Source organism: Amborella trichopoda, chromosome 2, assembly GCF_054954075.1.
Source record: "Amborella trichopoda isolate Santa Cruz 75 chromosome 2, AtrichopodaSantaCruz75HAP2 v2.0, whole genome shotgun sequence".
Classification (NCBI taxonomy): domain Eukaryota; kingdom Viridiplantae; phylum Streptophyta; class Magnoliopsida; order Amborellales; family Amborellaceae; genus Amborella; species Amborella trichopoda.
In genome coordinates, this window is record NC_142337.1 from 66,770,601 (window position 1) to 66,786,000 (window position 15,400).

General features: G+C 33.8%; 1 protein-coding gene across 2 annotated transcripts; it reads right to left on the minus strand.

Moving 5' to 3' along the window:
- Positions 1-5,045: 5,045 nt before the first annotated feature.
- On the minus strand, positions 5,046-14,064 carry LOC18430188 (microtubule-associated protein 70-1). Of its 2 annotated transcripts, none has more exons than XM_020664833.2 (11): positions 13,617-14,064; positions 11,756-11,841; positions 11,572-11,630; positions 11,270-11,440; positions 11,005-11,175; positions 10,742-10,897; positions 10,483-10,629; positions 9,851-9,922; positions 9,177-9,728; positions 8,084-8,274; positions 5,046-5,801 (listed from the first exon to the last, which is right to left on the minus strand). In XM_020664833.2, exons 3-11 carry the CDS (start codon positions 11,614-11,616, stop codon positions 5,783-5,785), a joined length of 1,524 nt encoding a protein of 507 aa, XP_020520492.1. In that variant the 5' UTR covers positions 11,617-11,630; positions 11,756-11,841; positions 13,617-14,064; the 3' UTR covers positions 5,046-5,782. The 2 variants fall into 2 exon arrangements, with proteins under 2 accessions (XP_020520492.1, XP_006840410.3); XM_006840347.4 differs by having other exon boundaries at positions 11,572-11,637.
- Positions 14,065-15,400: the final 1,336 nt, after the last annotated feature.

Consider the following 15,400-nt stretch of genomic DNA (forward strand, 5'->3'; position numbering starts at 1 on the left):
TTGAGTACATGATATTTGCTGCTTTCGAATGTTTAAAGAGATTTTGAAATAATTTAAGTATGCAAGTGGACTCATCCGGTTCGCCAGTGAGGTATAAGTGGACCTATCCGGGACGTCGGTAGGGATTAAGTGGACTCATCCGGTTCGCCGGTGAGGTATAAGTGGACCTGCAGGGATTAAGTGGACCTATCTGGGACGCCGATAGGGATTAAGTGGACCTATCAGGACGCTGATGGGGTATATAGGTGACCTACTTGGGACGCCAGTAGGGTATTTTGTGAAATCCTTTGAATTATGCATTGACGCGTTAAAGTGTTATGCGCATTTCAATTATTCGGATTATACTTAATTATGCATTTATTGAAAGTGAAACTGTTGATGCATTTCTGTTAATAAATCTTCTTTTTGGAAAATATTGATATCCTTCAACCATGATTATTTTTAGGATTATGATGATCACTTACTGAGTGGCGAAACTCATCAAACTATGGTAAACATTTTTCAGGATAACTGCGGTTTCATTTGTGTCCTCGTCAAGATCAACTTTGGGAAGATATTGTAGTTTTGCTTAAACTTTCTTTTGTTACTTTATAAGACCTCGCCACTGTAAATTTGTCCTATCAATAGATGTATATATGTTTTATCTGTCACATCTCGGGGTGTGGCAGTTAACCTCTAATTTGAGTCCAAAAATAGTGCATCTTGCAGCACATTATTTAGACCATCCATTTTCAAGATTTTCATAGGTTTATAGATCTACTTGATTTTAATCATTTTTTAGTTTAAAATTTTATATTATATATGAAAATGGATTTTAAGACAATCTTAATTATTTTTTACACAAACATTACATATTACAATATTATGATAAAATTTAGAGGTGCACCTTAATTAGATTGTTTAAGGTTGCAACCTTATAGAAACCACACCCATTAAACAATGAGTATCACATAAAAAATGAAACAAAGATGATGATAAATCATTCACTCATCTTCATGAAAATGTTGCATAGGTCCAAGCATGACAACTAATACATTTTATATGGGTGTATTTTATCATCTATGAGCATAATTTCATTGCACATATATAAAAGTACAACTGATAACCAATTAAAATGTTTTAGTTTTTATATTAATTCTAAGCAAAAATAATATCAAACAACTCTAATATCCAATGGGCAGCCAAGGCTGATCTAGGTTCTCTCTCAAAGTAGTTAAGGCGGCTAGATACATCTTTTTTGTTTTTTCTATGGAGCGTAGGTGGGCTTCATCTATGGGTTCCTAAAAAGAAAAAAAGAAAAGAACAAGAAGTACAGACAATATACAATATCAAAAGAAAATAGAAATCAACATAATGTAGAGAAAAAAATATATGAGTGCCTTACATAATTTCATTGAACATATAGAAGTACAACCGATAACAATTAAAACTATTTAGTTCTTATATTAAACACTAGACACACTTCTAAGCAAAAGTAATGCTGAAGAACTCTAATATACAATGAGCAACCAGTTGAATACTCGTCAAGGTTCTCTCTTAAAGTAGCCAAGGTTCTTATATTCATCTTTCTTGCTTCTTCCATTGCGTGCAGATGGGCTTCAGGGTTCTTGGAAAAGAAAACCCAAAAAAAAAAACAGAAATCAAGAAAATATATAATATCAAAAGAAAATGAAAATCAACATAACTGTGTAGAGAAAAAAATATATGATTGCCCTGGAGAGTATTAGCATAGTCACAAGTGTTGTGTGTGAAGCACAGGTTAAAAAGTTGAGAGAGAGAGAGAATTGTAAGAAAATAACGTGGGTAAAGATAATTGTGAGAGGGGGAGATAAAAAGTAGGAAGGAGAAAAATGAGAGAGATATGTGGGAGAGAGATAGGTGGGACTGGAAGAGAAATAAAGGAGAAAGAAATGTGGGAAGGGACGATAAATGTGGGAGGGGGTGAGAGAAATCATGAAGAGATAGAGATGAATTTATTTAAATTGGGGGGATAAAGGAATTTATTTAAATTGGGAAAAAATGAAGATACAAGGTCACCACATTAAAAGAAAAAAGAGTTACCTAGAAAATGAGGTGTCATCGTAAAAAAGAGTTACTTATTTTTTTGCCTTTGGATACATGTAGGGAGAAAGAGAGAATGAGAACATAGAAACTGGGAGAGATGAAAAGATAAGTAAATTAAAATTTTTTTAATTGAGAGAGAGAATATGAAGTGTCATTACACAAAAGAATTACCTATCTGTATGTAGTTTCATGTAGGACGAAGAGAGAGAGCTAATATAGAAACGTGGGAGAGATAGAGAGAAGATGAGTTGCCATCACACAAGAGTTACCTATTTTTAATATTTGTATGTGTAGGATGTAGAGAGATAGATAATGGAGAAACGGGAAAAGAATAAATTAAAAAAAATAAAAGAAAGTGTGTGTAAAAATGTGGGAGAGAGGGATAAGAATTGAATTAAAAAGAACACATCGTACGATAATAAGAGGGGTGTTACTCTCATGTGTAAAAATGTGGGAGAGAGAGGGATAAGAATTGAATTAAAAAGAACACATGGCGCGATAATAAGAGGGGTGTTACTCTCGTGGGAAAAAGAAATGGATAAGAATTGAATGAAAAAGACATGTGGCGGGATAATAAGATGAGTGTTCTTCTCGCTTACTATATTATAGATAGATAGATAACAAAGTATATCTCTTTTCAAAGTCTACTCTATCTATCTTTATAAAAATCCATTTTTACTCAACCTTTATCTCTTTTCAAAAAGTTACAAAGTCAACTGTTTCTAGCTCTTTAAATCTCTTCTCTAGTTCACCTCTTTATATTAAATCTCTCATGTAATCTCTCTTATTTCTTTCCCACCCACTCATCCATCTATATTTAATATCTCTCTCAATCTCTACTTCCCTAAGGACGTGTTTGTTTTTCTGATAGTATTTTTTTAGAAAATATTTTTTCAGATTTTTAAAAAGTTCCACATTTGTTTCACATTTTATATCTAAAGTTCAGAAACTAATTTTTAAACAAAAGTTTTCATTCATTTGTTAAAAAGTGAAAGAATAAATTCTTAGCGGGTAGGAATTTAATCTTTCATAACTTTTTTGTTGACCACTATTTACTATGCATAATATAAATAAATAATAAGAATATTATTAATATGATATAATATAATCTAATTTTACTATAACATAATATTATATATAATATAAATATATAGTAATATTATATATTACATGTAATATATAACTAATATATGCTATATAATATCAAATAAATTATAAAATAAATATAAATATTTAATTTTTAATATATATTATAATATAATATATAAAATATTTATATTATTATATTATAAATACTTTTTTATTATATTATATATAAATATTTTATATTATATTATATATTTATATTTATATAGTTTTTTTAGGCCGGATGGTGCATATCTTTACAGTCGTCAACATTTTTTGACACTTGGATACACTTATCCTATAGTGTAGTAACTTTGTGTCTAGAGGCATTTTTGGTCATTTAAAAGAGTATAATGGATATTTTTATAAAAAAAAATAGTGACATTTTACTAGTAGTTATAAAAGAATTAATGCATCTTGAGGGCGATGTCACCCACGGAATATGTCATTGTCCACTATTGTTAATAAATAATGGTTAAAATCAAATAGATCTATAAACATATGAAAATCGTGACAATAGACGGCGTAGATAATATGTTGTAAAATGCACTATTTCTGAGACTTAAAATCTTTTCATATACATCTCGATGTTGAGATGACCTACCTTTTCGAATAGATTTTTGGCGGGCATCCGTAGTTATATATTATAAGGTAGCATCCTTGTATAAACTTTTTCCATGGAATTGCATCACCGGCACACAAAAACTTAGTTTGTTGGAACATACCCCGTAATACACACTACTGAAATATAAACACCGCATTGAAATATAATTATAGCAAAAATTTTATTGTCCATGTTTTCTATACACAATTACACATTGACGAACCATAGGGAACTGTTTCGAACACTAAAGTTCTCAAATCATGTTCATCAACGCCCATGTCATTCTCAAAAGAAATTGAGATAAAATACCAATCTATAGCCACTCTACCGTCAATCGAACAATATCTATATCTAAAATTTTAAAGTTTTTTTTTTTTGAAAAATCACCAATTTGGATCTATGGAATCCGCCGTTGAAATCGGAGCAATAGGTAAGCAAGCCGATTCTATCAGCCTGATATATATCATATGGCCTGATTTTCAAAATCATCCTGATATAATACTTTATCAAAGAACCAGGCGTTTCTATTAAGGGACTGCCCGTGTTAAAATTTGAATATAAATAATCGATTTTGAATATAATTTATCAGATAAACTATCGTTTAAAATTTAAGCACATCTAAATCTGTTTTTGAACTAAAAAAATAAAATTGATTTCAATATTTCTCAGTTTAAATACTGTTTTTTTTTTTTTGCTTTTACTTTATAATTTTTTTGGATCGGCAGATAAATTTTTTAAAAGACTGGTTTTAAGAATCAGAATTAGTGTTCTTTTATTTCTTTCTTTTTTTTTTTTTTTTTTGGGAGAAATTGGGCACCAGGTGAATAAAAAATTACTAGTTAAAATAATGCACAAGACGAAGTTTGGGCAATGGGTTTAACACCTACTAGTCAAAGACATCCCCATAAGTTTAGTAATATTATTCTATGATGTTTACACAGAAATGCAGTAGAAAACTGCTTAGCCAAGGAGCATATCTTTAAGGCCTACCTCATTACAAGATTCTAAATTCTTTTAAATTTTGTAAAGACCAATACACTCAGTCACAAATTAACACTTGAGATAACTGAATGTCCATGAAAAGTTTACCCATACTTAAAAGTCCATTGTTTATAAACTCTGATTAATGGGTTGAACAGGCCACCCACGTTAACAAACCAAGTCGGCAAATTGGCTTGGTCTATTCAACCAAACAAAATCTAACAAATAAATCAAATAAAAAAATAACAAGAGTTCAAGTGTATAAACAAGGTTTAAACCTCAAGCCCTAAAAATATTATTTTTATTACAATAATTTATGATGTTTATATACCCTGGGTCCTGAGTCCCAGTTCAGGGAGGGTCGGACCAGGTGTGTAGCCGTTCCAATTTGACTCAGGCAGTTTCAAGTCGAACTGGCAACTTCTGGGCACTGAAAAAAGCAGTAGCTTTCATTTGTGTTCGCAAATGTCCATGCCATTTTAAATGGGTTTAGTACACGACTGCTTAACTTACATGCCTCGAGATAAGTGGCTCAGTACCAACTGCAAGATATGCCTTGAGATAAGAGGCTCAATGCCAACTGCAAAATATGGAGAGAGAGAGAGAGAGATGTATTTACATTCACAAATTCTTCCTTCGAGATTCTAGAGCGGGTTTGGCCTTCACTACAGTCTCCTTCATTTTCCAAAGAGACCTTCAACTGTGCGCCACCCATGCAAACCATGAAAGACCACCACTCCTCCACAAGTAACAATCCAATAGAGGCCTGCTTTCTGTACTTTTTAAAGAAGAAAAAAGGTTTTGCCTGCATGTTTGACTGCATGCATGTGTATGTGGTGATAGAGAGAGAGAGAGAGAGTGGGGGAGGTTTTATTGGAACAACTGATTTCAGAGGATGGAAAATCCTTATTTACAAAGTTCATAAATAGCTGATGCAAAAAATATGCATCACGCATGAGAGACTAACATAGTATGTACGGAATTCACGACGAAGTAAATCTCACGTTCTCATGGGATTTTTGTGTTTCTGCAAGCCATAAAAATTAACATTAGGCCTATATTTCAGAAATCAAACTGCAAGCAAATCACATAGTTCCTCGTTGACAGGATTGCAAGGGGTAGAAAGAGAGATGAACTCTGCAACTTCAACCATTTGTTCATAGGCAGGTAATAGCTCAAAGGAAAAGGCACAAAAAAAAAATCAAGTCCTGAATAACTAACTCTCCGATCTACAAAATAATAGGCTGTAAATTTTGCTGATTGCAATAGCCATGGTTGAAAATCTAAACATCAACATAAACAACACTTTATATTTTACCAGAGAAAGCTAGCTAAAATTTGTCAATTTACAGCCACTCGTTTCCTGTTCCATGCCACAAGAATGCCTTCTAACACAAGACATGAAACTGAATAAAAAACCTTGTGTTTCAAAACCAAAGTTGTGTTTCTTGAGAGATGGATGAAAGAATCATAATATGTGGAAAAGTAAAAGGGTAATAAAAAAAAAACCATAGAAGCTCCTAACCTGAAGAACTTGTCAATATAGAATTCTCTATAAATAGCATGAGATGTGACAAAGCAAGCAAACTTAGGCTTAAATATGGATAAAACATTTACCCCAGACATGATGTGGTATTGAATGTACATGTTCTAATGCCCCACAAGAATTTCTTATGGTACACAAATTTGTAACAAACTCGCTTCATCAGTCCTTTTGGAAGTTGCCTCAGCTTGTTTGATGAAATTGTTCTTGCTGAGGCATATGACAAAAAGGTTATTGCCGAAACTTATTATTGTTATAGGGACTCCTAAACCAGTTTTTGCATGAATTTATATCATATTCAATACATAACCAAGAACAAACCGGCATCCATCTGCACATCACTGGTTTTTCTACTTTGCTGACTCTGACCCCTCGCTTTGTCAAAAGTTGCTTTTCTGATATCTTTTATGATAATCACGATCACTCTCTCAAGATTGTAGTGCAACAACATGAAGTAGGTGACTTGGAATATCCAAAAACCCACAGGATAAGCGATCCAGACAACAAAAAGTTTTTACTAAGATAGGGAAATACCAAAAAGAAAGTTTTTAGCTATGTTCTTATTCATCTTTCATAGGTCCATACTTGCTCTTATGTTTATCTTCCACTTTTTAAAACTTGTTTGCATGGCTTACTCCCCTCTTGACATTTTCCTCTTGTTGCTTATACTTCATTACTTTGTCCAGGAACTTATTATGAAGTGGATGGAATGAAACATGGACATTCAGAAAAGGTCATGCAAGAAGAGATTAAGGCATTGACAAGATCAAACCTAGGACTTAGCACCTTTTCCATCTCACAGGGCCCTCTACAAAACATATGATATTGGATCGATGAATTTATTGGATCGAGACTTTTTTAGAATCCGTATAGATTAATAACCAGCTATAGGGTATGTAACGCAGAGTCAAGTCTCAAGAACAAGGGATAAACTACGAGGAAAAGCGTTGCTAATCATACACAATGCATTATTGGGCTTCTATTACCAGTTGTCTTCAGCAACTAGAAGTTTACAGTCATGAATCCAATAAAAGATAATATTTTCTTCAGACTTATGGGAAGGCCTTCACATAGGTTTCAAAACCCAAAATTTGTGTGCGTGTCTCTATTCACAATCATGTTGCGTTCCATGAATAAACTGGGGTAACCACGAGTGGCAAAAAGGATTGGACTGCTTATTGTATTCTAGTTTGCAAGTTGGACACAAAAATGGGGGATTTCTAAATATTAGACAGATAACACTAAGCGTTTCAACTAGGACACATCTCTAATCCAGACGCACTTTCAATTGTTGCAGGAATAATTCTTCCATCCACTTTCAAGTTTAACTCAGGGACGAAGCCAAAAGTTCAATTCTTTTAGAAACTTGAAATTTTGTCCTACATGAAAGGGAAGTATAACATCCGTCGCAGCTTCCCATAACATTGTACCAAATTTTTTTTCTTTTCTGTTATTGAAATTCAGTGTACCTTAAACACATGGATAATCTCTGGTTTCTCCTTAAATTTGGAAGATTGGTTGGTTTCGCACCATTCACGTTTGAATATGAACCAGTAGATGAACAGGTGTGACTTAATAAAGACTAATACGAATAGAGAGTAAGAGAAGAGCGATCAACTATTATAGGTTACGGACAAAGTCATGGGAAGTTAACACATAAAAGTAAAAGTTGCACAAAAGAAAAATCTGCAACTTCATTTTTGAGAAAAGGTTGTGTGCAGTAGTCCATCAGCCCTTTGAATAAAGCCAGGCAAATCACCACATACCTTCCTGATATCATGTGAGCATTGTTAAGCAACCCTTTGGAGGATCCACTAAGACGCCTCCCTCTTTGACCATGTTCATTATCAGCTCGCATGGATGCCACCTCCTTCTCCATTGCTGCTACTTCTCTACGCATTTTTTTGGCCTCCACCTCCATAGCTTTTGTCAATGTATCCACTTTCTTTGCTAGCATCTGGATAGTTTATAAGAGAAGGCAAATAAATGTTCAGAACAAGAAAGCCGTGGCAATTTTCATTAGAATTAGGGCTTTTTATGAAAAAAATATTACTACATTCTATTTTAAAGATTTGGACTTATTGAAAGCTTAATTTTGACTCTGGCTTCCCTCCTTTCTGTAGAGGGACAAATGGATTATGTTGCCCCCTTTTAAAAACAAATTACTAGTCTCATTTTTTTCACATCTTGCACAATTTTTCCCATGGTTTTTTCCCAGCCCTTTGCCTATATATCTAAAAACCTATTCTTTTAAGCTCCTCTCTTTCACATTCTCTCTCTAAAAACTCAAGTCATTATTCCATCTTTCACATTTTCTCTCTAAACACCTACCATGGTCTTCCCCATTATCACATTCTCTCTCCAGAAACCCAACCCAATTCTTGTCTCCTCTCAATAACTAATCTCATTTTTGCCTCCAATCACATTCTCTCTCTAGAAACCGAATCCCATTCTTGTTCCCTCTCATATTCTCTCGAGAAACCCAATATCATTTTTACCTCCACTCACATTCTCTTTCTCAACTGCCACCCAATTCTTGCCTCTTCTCACATTTTTTAGAGAGAGAATGTAAGAGAATATGAGAGAAGGGAAGAATGTGTTGGTTTTTCAAATAGAGGATGTGGGAAGAGGGCAGAAAGAAAACCATGAGAAAAAAGTGAGAGATGAGAAGCTTTAAGATTTTTTTTTTAAAATAGGGCAAATCAGTCTATTTCTGCTTAAAAAGTGGGAGGGCCAAAGTCAAAAATAAAATCTCATGAGGTCTCATTTCTTAAAAGAAAATTCTTACAAGGCGTTTTTCTTAAAGAGCCCATAGAATCACGATAAATAGAATAACTAGATATTATATGAAGGGCATACCTCTATTGCATCATCCTTGTCTTTAAGACTTTGATCCTTTTCATGACTTGCCTTTCTCAAAACAATCACCTCTTTCTGTAACATGTCATATAATATACCAGACACTAGATCAGTTGATGTAGGTTCTGCAAATTCAGACTGCTTATTGCAACAAATCTCTCTCCCTGAGTTATTTATAGTATTCATAGATGATTCGTCTGTGTTGTTTCCAAAACAAGGATCATCTAAGCCATTAGAAAATGATTTGTTTCCATCAATTGATTGGCCTTCAGAAGACGATTTGCTGCCATCAAATGATTTTGATGCTCCTTTGGCATGTTTCAGAAGTGCACTTGAAGAAGTGCTGGACATTGTTGAGGACCTTGTTAGACTAGGTACTTTCTTTGTCCCAAAACTATTCGATGAAAGCTTGGTAGAATTCTCAAATCCTCCCAGTGATAAACGTCGAGATACACCATTTGAACAGTTTTGAAGCTCTGAAGAACGCACACCCCCATTGAATGATGACCTCAATCCATCCTCAACAACCTTCAACCTTAGTTGAAACTTCTCCTATATATGTAAAATAGTTTATAGATTAATAAACCACCCACCAGAAATGAGGAGCCCAGGTTAGATCCATTGGTAAGTTATGTTATATGATAAAACTGTAGAAAGATTGAATAATTATATACTTTGAGTTGAGCCTCTGTTTTAGCAGTTCGTTCTGCTATAGACAGCTTGTCACGAAGCTGCTGCATTTCTCCCTGAAAAAGAAAAGGAAGTAAAATTGATAAAAAAATTTAGGGAACACATGTTCACCTCTATCATGCACATCACACACTTTCAGAAATCTCTCTCTCTCTCTCTCTCTCTCTCTCTCATGAACATGATACACAACTTCAATTTTCCGTTCAATATGTTTGTTTCTTTCTTTGTTGTGCAATAGTCATATTAGAGGGGAATGGGGATCATTTATCTTTGTCTTGGCAAGTCAATTATTTAGCAGCACATTTTAAAATCCATGAATATGGAGGATTTCTCCTTCTAGGGAGAGGGGTCATGAGTCCATCTCATTTGGAGAGTTCATTTCCTCTTTTTTGGGACTCAAGCACCTATATCCAGTCTTTCTACAGTTTAGGTGCAATTCTCTTGATATTGCAATGAATTGCCAAACTATAAAAAGGATTCATTTTATTTGACATGGAAGACTAACAAGTAGATATCACGTCACAAAACATAATGTCCTTTTCTTTAAATGCATTATTTATTAAAATGAACAAAGCTTCATAAATGGATCCACACTCATCACAAATTGAATAAATACCATGAGGAACCGCCGTTCTTCGAGCCACTGCTTAACAGGCATGACTTTTCCATCTGAATCTTTCCATTCATTCGCAACTACAACTGCAACCCGATTTTCCACAACCTTTGCACGGGACAGTGTCCTCTCAAGGGTTCTTTTCTCTCCCTAAGCTCAAGCCCAACCAATTGATGAAAAGTACGTAACTTGTAATGCACGATAAAATGGATTATGTGAAAATTGCAATATTAAAAAAGATAAGTAGAACAATTGTCCCAACCTTCAGCTCACTGACTTGCCGCTGATAATCTCGCACAGCATTGGCAGCGGCAGCCCCAGAAAGAAGAGCCTCTTCTAGGTCCCGAACTGTCTGTCCTAGCTTCTCAACCTCTGCAATCTTTTGGCGGTTTATCTTGTCTAGAATCTTATTCTCTTCCTAAAATGTTTCAAAATTGAGATATCAAATCAAAAACAGGATCCACATAACCACACACCATCAACTTAATATATAAAACAACAGAAAAAAAATCCAACATCTCTAACCAGTGATATTTCAATCTGTTTCATAAGCTCCTGGTTCCTGTTTTGTAACTCATCAACAAGCGATGCCTTGAAATACGCAGATTGTACATCCCTCTCAGCTTCCAACAAAGCAGCTTCCTTGGATTTTGTTAGGCGCTCCAAGGCCCTATTATCGTCCTGCAACTTTGAGACCTGCTAATAAAAGCGAGATTTTGCTCCTAGGTTACTAAAGAATTTTACGAAATTGAAATTCGCTGAGAGCAAATTCAATTTTATTAAGCAGCACCTCTTGTCGCAATTGCTTAATCTCAGCCTCTAGAGGGGAGAGTATAGCCTCCAATGGAGGCAACTCTTCATCCTTCTGTGCAGCATGGACTCTTCGAAGAGTAGCCTCTGCTGCAAATTGAGCAGCCAAAGCCGCTTTCTTTTCATCTACAACCCTCTTAATCTCTAGATTCTGCAATAGCAATAAATTGAAGATTGGTTTTGGAATGTTCATTTCAATAATAAAGGGGCAGAATATCATCAGAAAATGAATTTAATAAAACAATATAAGGCACATACAAGCATCAAAATTTGATAACGTACCTTATTTTCTAATGCAGCTTCAGATGCCTGGAATTTTTCCACCATCTTTCTCAGCTCCTCTGTTAGCTACACAGAAAGCAGGCAATTGAATTAAAAATGTTATCCAGCAATTAGACATTGGTCAACTTTCAAAAGACAACTCATGCTCTAATAACCATCACAAATGGAAAATGGAGCAACATACCTCTTCGAGAGCCTTTTCTTTTATCCTATCAGTCAGCTTTAAAGCCTTAATCTCTGCCTGAGCATCTACTAGTTCACGATTCTTGTCTAGTATAACAGAATACAAGTCAGCACTACTTGGAGCTGGAACTAATATGCCGGAAACAAGCATTTCTTGGAATAAAAAAGTAATCAAACATTCAAGAAAAAAAAGGCAATACACAACGCAAAACACAAAACAATGACCTTTCTGCACCATTGTGCAAATAAGGTTCATGTAAAGATATTCAAATAGCAGGTGGCTGATGTTTTAATACCACATTCAAATTAGAGTTCAAGAGCACATAGAAAAAAGCTGCATTACACTGGAGTTTTTCATTAGAGAAGGGCAATTTATCAAGAAAGAGCTCTCACTAGTCATAGATAAGATAACAGATACTACATCTTAATTTCTCTAAAATAAAACTAAACAAGGGAGCCCTGGCCCTTTAAATGTAGGGGTCTCAGACTCTCAGTGATGTGAATCTCAGAAAAGTTTTTGCTTTTTTTTCTTGTTTTAAATGAGCAACAATTTAACAATCTTAGAGTTCTATTCTCTATGGAACAATTCCATAGACAACTCTGTTACTAGTTCAAGATTTACGCTTACAATATATGGATAACAGGTTACTGGCTAACAATGAATTTTGGAATCTTAACTCAAGCAACTATGAACAAATCCAAACTGCATGTGTTGTGTGGAATATCCTTCAGAATATAAGAGATTGAGGTACAAAATAACCTGAACAAGCACTGACCCAAGAACAAACATGCAAATGTCTGCCTAAAGCCAAGAGTTGATAACTCCAATTCTTGAGTACATAAGTTCACATGGTATTTTAAAATTTTACCATAAGAAAAAATAAGGGGTTTATAACAAGACCTATGAGTAAGTGAAATACAACCATGGTCACAATTGCCATTAGTGCCTTATTATCAGTGAAGTATTTTTAGAGGGATATTATCCAGGAATCCCTTTTCTGTCGCATCATTATAATTACTTGTCAAAAAATTTCCTAGTGCTGTACACACATCAAAATTAAAGAAGAAAGATTAAACTATTATATCCCAGCACATTTCATGTTCTGAGAAACAAGAACTTAAGGCATGGTGATATTCAATTTTAATATCACAATCAAATTGGGACTAGTATGCTCTATGACAATAAATTTGAAAACTTTCACATTACAAGGAAAGCGAAAGTCTAAAATCTGCTAAATTTCAGTTGAATATATATATTATATCGCTGATTACAGATATGTGATACACAAAATTCACACGAAAATGGGGACAAATGGAATGCATCAGGAAATTGAATTTCAAAGAGCAAGCAGATTTCATAAAAGTAAAGTATAAAATCAGCAAAAATACAAAAAGAAACTCAATTCAACATAAAAATTTAAATTGCAACTCTAATAAGAGAATCATCAAAGGTAATCTCCAAGATGAACACACTATCTATCTTAATATATGATCCATGACCAAGCCAAGCTTATTTGGCTCTAAAGACTAAGCGTGCATAATCTTAGCTACACTAAAACTGTTGCAATTAGATAATCATCAGCAAGCATCATCTAATAACTCAGAAAAAGTAAAAATGAAAGCAAAAATTTAAACCACAACAAGCACATTTCCCTGTTGAATTCCCAAAAGTAACCACTCAAAAAATCGATCTGTCAAAAAAGAAAATAGATAAACAAAATTCAGATAATAGGTATGAGAATCAAAGTAACATTGGCTTTTTCATTTCACTCTGAATGATCATCTGAGAAGAAAAAAAAAAGAAAGGCACAAAAACAGAAACACGATTCATATAATGGAGATGAAATCAAGAGTGATATTACCTATTACTTCATTTTGGAGACGATTAAGCTCGATCTTAACTGGATCAGAGCCATGCAAGAAGTTCACAAAGTCATCTTCATCTAAGCTAATCCGCTTAGAAATCTTCTTCTTAGTCTTCACATCCGCTCTAAAAGACACAGAACTAGAGAGAAAATTGGCTGGAAATTCAATTTCCGGTGATAATTCCAGCCGATCGTCGATTTTTTCTGCAATTTCGGGCGCCATAGTTTCAGCCATGAATCTCTACAACTGCAAGCTCCAGCAATGAAACCTAGTTCTTATTAGGAGAGCGCATGATTAAGAAAAACACAGCCGACACGTTCAAAAAAAACGAAAAACACAGCCCAGAATTGAATACGGGAAATGTTTTAGACTTTAGTGAGAGAAACATTTCTCTTTTAGAGAGAGACATTTTGGTCACACTTTCTTGGCGACATTACTAGAAGCTTTCGACACTGAGATTTTGAGCGGATAGACAGCGTTTTAAGAAAATTTCGGCGAGATTTTGGATCATTTATTAAAAAAGCTCGGTAAAATACACCGGTATAGTGCTTTTATTTCAATATTAACCCAGATTTGTCCTATATTTTATATCGAAGGAAACAAGTCGGCAAATGGGTGTCTTTGTCATTTCCATTAAAAGTACGAACTCGAAAATGACACGTAAGGGCGTGAGTTTGGTAAATAACGAAAAAATACCACGCCCGGATATCTCTCCGATACGGCTTTTGATATTGACTCTTTTGGCAATCCTTCTCTCCGTTACGGCTTTTTATATTGATTCTTTTGGCACGCTCTAAACAATTCAATTAGAGCTTACCTTCAAATGGTCTCGAGCAATGTGGTTTCAATACTGAAAATTATTTTGATAGTTTAAAAAAATATATATATTTTTATTTATAAAGTTTAAAGCTTCAAAAATAATATAGATTGAGATATCTATGAAAACTTAAAAGTTTTTAAAATTGACGACTAAATACACTATTTCCAAAAGTTAAAATCCAATTTTTTTTCATGTCCATGTATCTTGATGTCAATTTGAGGATATTTGGGCATCAAAACAACCTCTTCTAGTGAAAGTGTTGAGCTAGGCTCGAATTTGACATTTTAGAGCCTCGGCTCTACATAAACTTTTCCCTTTTTGGAATATATAAGATTGAAATAAGGTGCGCCTTAAAAATAGTCTATAGGAGGGTGTTCTAATGTGAACCTTTTAATTAATCGTCTCAATCTCAAGATATACATAAAAATAAAAATAAAAAAATTGAAAAGATAATGTGTTTTGTAACAACTTATTTGGACGGTTTACTTTCAAGATTTTCAAGTGTTTACAAATATTACTATTTATTGAAAATCTAAATTTTATTAATGGGAAAAGTTTATATAAGGTTGCAACCTTGAAATGTAGAATCACATATGCACCTCAAAAATCTATCAGAAATGTTGTTTTAATGTTGAAAAACAATCTAATCGATCATCTCGACATCGAGATGTGTGAATATGAAAAAAAAAGTTTTTGAGTTTCGGAAATAGTGGATCTTGCAACACATTATCTAGACCACCCATTTTCAAGATTTTCATATATTTATAGATCTACTTAATTTTAACTATTTTTGAAATTTAAAATTTTCTAATTAGGTATGAAAATAGATTTTAAGATAATACGAAGATTTTTTTACAACAAAATTATAAGTTATGATAAAATTTTAAGGTGCGCCTTAATTAGATTGTTTAAGGTTGCAACCTTATAGAAACTGTACCCTTTATTAATAGGAAAACTGTA